Source organism: Labeo rohita, chromosome 17 (genome assembly GCF_022985175.1).
Source record: "Labeo rohita strain BAU-BD-2019 chromosome 17, IGBB_LRoh.1.0, whole genome shotgun sequence".
Classification (NCBI taxonomy): Eukaryota; Metazoa; Chordata; class Actinopteri; order Cypriniformes; family Cyprinidae; genus Labeo; species Labeo rohita.
The window spans coordinates 20211419-20218269 of NC_066885.1; the positions used below are offsets into that span (position 1 = coordinate 20211419).

Sequence of the window (6851 nt, forward strand, 5' to 3'; positions counted from 1 at the left end):
GTATCCTTTTGTGTCTTGACAGATAATAACCCACATTAAGGCCAAGCTGACCAGCAGAAGGGTAAAATTTGGGAAGACTGAATGGCAGATTTTAATAATTGCAGCCTGCTGCTTCTAATAATTTCTCAGCTGTCTTTTTTTATCAGAGCGCATGCTCATCACAGATCAGAAGACTTTGGGTTTTATCCCTAACAAAAACACCTCGCTTAAATTTATTAAACAATACAAACTGACAGTAATTGAAAATGAATATAAGGAGCTGGAGATAAATACCACATTTATCAGACAGAATCAGTGGCATCATGTCTTTTAATTGGATTCAGCTTTCTAAATTCACTTTTTGGGAGGTCTAATAAATACTGGCAAGACAACAGAAAGCTGTGTGTAATATCGGCAGACTTTTAAAAATGCTTGATGTTGACTTGAATTAGATTGATATTTAACGGGAACTTGATAAGATCAAAGTCAAAAATATTATTAGAATCAGAATATAATATCTAATAACAAGTCTGTCTTCATCAGTAAGATGCTTTGGGAACAAAAACAGATTTGTAGTGTTGTTTTGTACGGTTGTAAAACTACATTTTAAATTTATTTTTAAATTTTGTATTGTGTTCAGCTTAAAAAATGCAAACAAACAATATGAACTACACTGTAAAAAACAATTTGTTGAGTCAATTTAGAATAATTTGTAACCTGGCTGCCTTAAAATTTTAAGTTCATTCAACTCAAAAAAAGTTTATTCAGCTTGAAATGTTAAATTATACTAAGTGACAACTTAGATATTTGAGTTGAGTCGACTTAAAATTTTAAGGCAGCTGGGTTACTTACCCATCTGTTGAGTTTGGCAAACACAAATATCTAAGTTGTTACTTAGTACAACTTAACATTTCAAGTTGACTAAACTTATTTTAGTTGACTGAACTTAAAATGTTAAGGCAGCAGGGTAACAAATTATTTTAAGCTGACTTAAATTGTGTTTTTTTATATTTTACAGTGTATAAGATTAATTTACTCAGTAATATCATAATTATATGATTAAAGTATGCATTTAATACTTAGTTCAAATTACTGCTGATATATTCTTTGTGGCAAGATATTGTCTTAAAGGAGAAGTCCACTTCCAAAACAAAGATTGTCTTGTCATCCAAGATGTTCATGTCTTTCTTTCTTTAGTCATAAAGAAATTATGTTTTTGAGGAAAACATTTCTGCATTTTTCTCCATATAATGGACTGCTATGGTGCCCCGATTTTGAACTTCCAAAAGGCAGTTTAAATGCAACTTCAGACGATCCCAAATGCGGTTGTAAACAATTCCAGACGAAAAAGAAGGGTCTATCTAGTTATCTAGTTTTTAATGCCAAACGCTCATCTTGTCTTACTCTGCCTAGACTGTTTTTGTTCCGGTTCATGACAGTTAGTGTATGTCGAAAAACTGCCTGTCTCATGTTCTCCCTCAGCTTCAAAATCGTCCTTTTTTGTTAAGTGTGTTTGATCTTCTTTGCATGTCCACTTTGCGAAGATTTTGAAGGATGATTTTGAAGGAGAAAATACGATTTTACAAGTTTTTCGACATACCCTAACTGTCTTGAACCCTAACTGTCAGAATACACAGAGTTCAGGTAGAGCATCAAAAAAGTTTTTAAAAAACTTTAAAGATTAAAAAGTATTTCAATTGTTTTTTTTTTTAAATAAAAATAACAGTTCGTTTCACTAGATAAGACCCTTCTTCCTCAGCTGGGATTGTATACAACCACATTTGGGATTGTTTGAAGCCGCATTTAAACTGCATTTTGGAAGTTCAACATCGGGGCACCATAGCAGTCCATTATATGGAGAAAAACGCAGAAATGTTTTCCTCAAAAAACATAATTTCTTTATGACTGAAGAAAGAAAGACATAAACATCGTGGATGAAAAGGGGGTGAGTACATTATATGTGAATCTCTGTTTTGGAAGTGGACTTCTCCTTTAAATGCCCCCCCAAATGACCTTAAAATATGAGTATATAAAAGATGATTTCATCTTTACAGATATTTTTGTGGTTCTCTATTATGACTTTTAGATTATTAAGCGATGAACGTATTATTAGGCCTGTAGATAAAAACGTAAACGTTTTCTGCTTCATGTACTGCAGAATGACCTGGCGTCTCCTAACAAGAGTGTTTTCTTATCTAGTAACTGAGTGATCACAGCCCACCTATTAAGTCAAGTTCTACCACAGCACCTGTAAGGAGGAGAGTGCCAGCTGAATACACCCATGAACCTTTAATCTCCCCTGGTCCATAGATCACATTTCAGCCATGCATCCCTGTCCAACGCCCTCTGATAAATAAAAAAGGGCAGTTTAAGTCTCAAACATTCTTATCTTTGTAACAGCTGCTCCCCTCCTTGCTGATGGCCATCTTGTTGGCTCTCTATTACCATCCCTCCCTTTGTTAAACAACAGTGGTGTAGATATTGAATTCACTTTATAAATGACTAAAGCTTATCTGGTCGCTTTCCATGCGTAGACTTACGCTAGAGCATTATACGGTATGTTGCGGTGAATGTAGTTCATATGCACTGACTTTATCACGCTCATTCCATTCCATCAATGTGCCTGTTGGCTACAGTATGCGTAGACCTGAAACATAAAAGCAATGAGGTGTTGTGTAAGTGGTGAATCTGAGGTTATGATGAAATGACTGGAAATGAACCTGTGGGAAATCCCTGGCGTGGAGATGTGGATTAAATGAATTAATTAGTAAAAATGGAACAACCTAGAAAACATCAAACATGAAAGAGAAGAGTATTGTGTATGGCAAAGTTACAAAACACAGCCTTTGGTTCTCTGCATCCTTACATTGATTGTCTATCTGGATTTTTAGTGTAACTTTGCTACTCTTTGAGCCCTTTTTGATTCAATAAATAAATACATTTATTATTCATGAGCGTAAAATCAGGTGCTTATCAGCAACTATCAGTCTGTTTATGCAAGTGCAAATTATTTTCCATGTAGTCATTACTTTTGTCTTACACAATGGTGTCACCTATTGGTGAACATGTGAAAGTTTCAGGCTTGAATTAGTTTGAGCAAAATTTGAGCAAGCATTTCAAGCCTAATTTAATCTTCAACACATTTGCTTCATTTGTACATCAGTGTGAATGCATTCATTTACACATTTAATAGCAACGTTTTTGTTCAATTCTAAATCCTGTTAAACACAATTTGTTCATATATATAATTACAAAAATGTGCATAATAGTACAAACTGTGCTGCTGAATCACATTCATGCTCATTCTATGCGCTTGCAACATTTTTAAGAATAATTAAATCTTGAGAAACAATACAGTTTCTGAAAACGCACTTCATAACATACTTAATTCTTCCTGTTCAATGCCACTATTCACTCCACATCTGTTTCCTACATCTGTCTTCTCATTGAGAGCACTACTCCACTGGCCTAACATCCACATTCACATTATTCAACTTACTTTACCCATCATATCAAAGAATAAAATCAACAACTTTTTTGTTTCTCTTCATTAGTTGCGCATTAAGAATATGTGTGTTAAACAGTCCATTGCAGCGATATTTTCTTGTCAAAGATAAATTATCTTACAAATTTAGTCTCAGTGGCACATAAATAAAAATACACCTATTGCACATTCAAATCAGAATTCCATATCGCTGATAAGTGGCTGTAGTAAAAATAGACATCCTGCATTGATCACCGTACTACTCGTGATGTAACTGGCTTGTCTTGTGTCCTGTGTTAAATGTGAGCTCTTGCTCTCTGGATGTCTGGTACTATTGTGGCACCGGCACCCAGCGGCATTGAATAGGCTGTGCTCAGATTCTGCAGTCCAACCACCAGACACTTCCAGCTGTACCGGAAAGCTTTTCCCATATTCTGTAAAAAAAGTTAGATAAACAAAGATGAATAAATATGAGGTAACACTTTATTTTAAGGTAATAACTTTGCAACTACATGCCAACTAGTGTACCAATCATTAAAATGTTAATGCTAACACTTAATTTTGATGGTCCTCCAACAGACAAAGTACATTATTAGTTATTTGGAGCAGTCACAGCCTAATGGTTAGAGAGTCTGACTTGAACCCAAGGGTTGCAGGTTTGAGTCTCAGTACCAGCAGCGAGTGAATGACCAGAGCTCTCTTTTCCACCTTCAATATCACGACTGAGGTGAGACCCTTGAGCAAGGCACCGAACCCCCAACTGCTCCTCAGGCGCCACAGCGAAAATGGCTACCCACTGGTCCGGATGTGTGTTCACGGTGTGTGTGTGTGCACTTGGATGGGTTAAATGCAGATCACAGTTTCCGAGTATGAGAAGTTTTACCATACTTGGCCACATGTCACGTCCTTTCCTTATTCTACAAACCCTAATCTAAAAGTCAGTGAGTTTGTTGATATATAATTGCGAAGTTATTTGTGACCATGGACCACAAAACCAGTCATAAGGGTCAATTTTTCCAAATTGAGATTTAAACATCATCTGAAAGCTGAATAAATAAGCTTTCCATTAATGTATGGTTTGTTCGGATAGAACAATATTTGTTCGAGATACAACTATTTGAAAACCAGGAATCTGAGGATGCAAAAAAATCTAAATATTGAGAAAATCACCTTTAAAGTTGTCCAAATAAAGTTCTTAACATAGCATATTACTAATCAAAAATTAAGTTTTAATATATTTATGGTAGGAATTTTACATATTGTCATGGAACATGATCTTTACTTAATATCCTAATGATTTTTGGCATAAAACAAAAATCAATCATTTTGACCCATTCAATATATTTTTGGCTATTGCTACAAATATACCCCAGCGACTTATGAATGGTTTGGTGGTCCAGGGTCACATTTACAGTTAGTAGAATCTCTGAAGTGGACTATCAAATGTAACCGAACATAACTAACACAGTTGTATTAACAATATTCAACATTTTTCAAAGGTTTATTATTGTTAGTGCTGGGCAATGATTAATCGCATCCAAAATAAAAGTTTTTGTGTACATAATGTATGTGTGTGTACTGTGTATATTTATTACGTATATATAAATACACACACATGCATGTATATATTTAAGAAAAATGTTATGTTTATATCAAATTTATTTATATATAATACAAATTATATGAATATAAATATATACATGTAAACATTTTCTAAACATATGCTGTATGTGTGTCTATATATACATATTTAAAATACACAGCACACACATATGTATACAAAAACTTTTATTTTGGATGCAGTTAATCATTGCCTAGCACTAATTATTATAATTATTATTATTAAAGAGAAAGCATAGTTAAAACAGACTATTTTAATAGATTTTAATTACGTTTCAAGAACTAGCTATATATGTTCTTGAACATTTAACAAGAATTGAAAACATAAAAGCAAAAGTTGTTGTCAAAAACTTTAAAAAACGCTAAATTAAAGTAATATATAATAAAATATAATCTGCGTCACTCAAGCAGGTAAGCAGTGTTTACATTTACCGTGTAATAAATCATGATCAGACAAACAAGAACTGTGTCAATCAATCACGTACTTTTCTTAACTTTTTATATTTGTCTTGTTTTTTCTTGACATTGTCATCTTGTTGTTGGTCCACACCATCATCCTCAACCAGCGGTTGGTATTTGTCTGGTAAAAAGGCGATGTGCACTTGTTTGGCGGACTTCTTTTTCTTATTCTCGCATTTCGAAGAGTCCAGCCTGTGAGGCCCGTCTTGAACCTTGATTTCTTCTTTAGCTGGTTGATCGTCGTTAGTACAAACTATTTTAGATTTGTCCTTCTTTTTATGCTTTGTTTTCCTCTTTAATTTGACGCGTTTTCGAGACATTTTACTGACATCTAAAGTACAGTGTCCATCGGAATCACCTGAATGTGTCAGGTGCAAAGTTCACGCAACTTCAGCCGGAATAGTTCTGCGCATGCGCAGTTCAGCGCGGCCCAATCACTGACAGAACCACTGTGATATGCAGTCATTAGTACAAAGGTGATGTTATCTGTTTAGACTGGTTTAGGTATCAATTTTCTTTTTGAAGTCGGTATTCAGTAAGTGTTATGCTACCATAGAGAATACCATTATTCAATGACATAACTAGGCTACAATTACGTCATGTTTTGATGACTTCAAACTGAAGAACTTGAACAGAGTTTATGCAGTGGATTATGTCAAACAATAGATATAAAAATCACATCTCTGACTGCTCTATGCTTTCTACTTTCTACAACAGCTACTGGTGGTAGTTGAGGAGATTCCCCGCTTCTATGTAAAGCACTTTGAGTGCCCAGAAAAGCCTATATAAATGTAAGGAATTATTATTATTATTATTATTACACTGTGATTGACCATTGATTTAAAGTGTATGCCACTTTCAGTTCATGGAAGGAAATATGTTCCTTACACCAATACAAAAGAAGTTAATACATTTAAATAGTCACAATAATTTTATGTGTTGATATGGAAGTTGCACATGTATATTATATTAAAAAAAATATTACATAAAAAAGTTGCAATTTGTTTTGTTTCATAACTTGTAAAATACTTTTTGTTTTGTAGATTTAAAGGGTAATTTTGTACCCCACTTTTAGGATGACTGTGAATATTACGCAACGCTCTTATGTAGTAACCCTATATGAAAGCTACGTGTTTAACATATCAGCTTGGACTCCTATACACAGTGCCTTAATTAACATATTGATTAGATGTGTAAATCAGGTGTTACAACATGCCCTTCAAAGTAGGACAATGGGTAAATGGGTACAGTCAGGAATTTAGGAAACAGTAAAGGGGGTGAATACCCCAGAAATTGTTGTAAGTTTTAC

General features: G+C 34.2%; 1 protein-coding gene across 1 annotated transcript; it reads right to left on the reverse strand.

The window, feature by feature from the left end:
* Positions 1 to 3039: 3039 nt before the first annotated feature.
* c17h1orf115 (chromosome 17 C1orf115 homolog) lies at positions 3040 to 5941 on the reverse strand. Its single transcript, XM_051134173.1, has 2 exons — positions 5569 to 5941; positions 3040 to 3897 (listed from the first exon to the last, which is right to left on the reverse strand). The coding sequence occupies exons 1-2, from the start codon at positions 5860 to 5862 to the stop codon at positions 3760 to 3762; spliced, it is 432 nt and encodes a 143-aa protein (XP_050990130.1). The 5' UTR covers positions 5863 to 5941; the 3' UTR covers positions 3040 to 3759.
* Between the last annotated feature and the right edge of the window lie 910 nt (positions 5942 to 6851).

Coding starts and splice junctions, on each gene's coding strand:
- c17h1orf115 (XM_051134173.1), bottom strand. CDS start 5,862: ATGTCTCGAAAACGCGTCAAATTAAAGAGGAAAACAAAGCATAAAAAG. Junction 3,898..5,568: donor AATATAAAAAGTTAAGAAAA/GTACGTGATTGA, acceptor CTTTTTTTACAG/AATATGGGAAAAGCTTTCCG.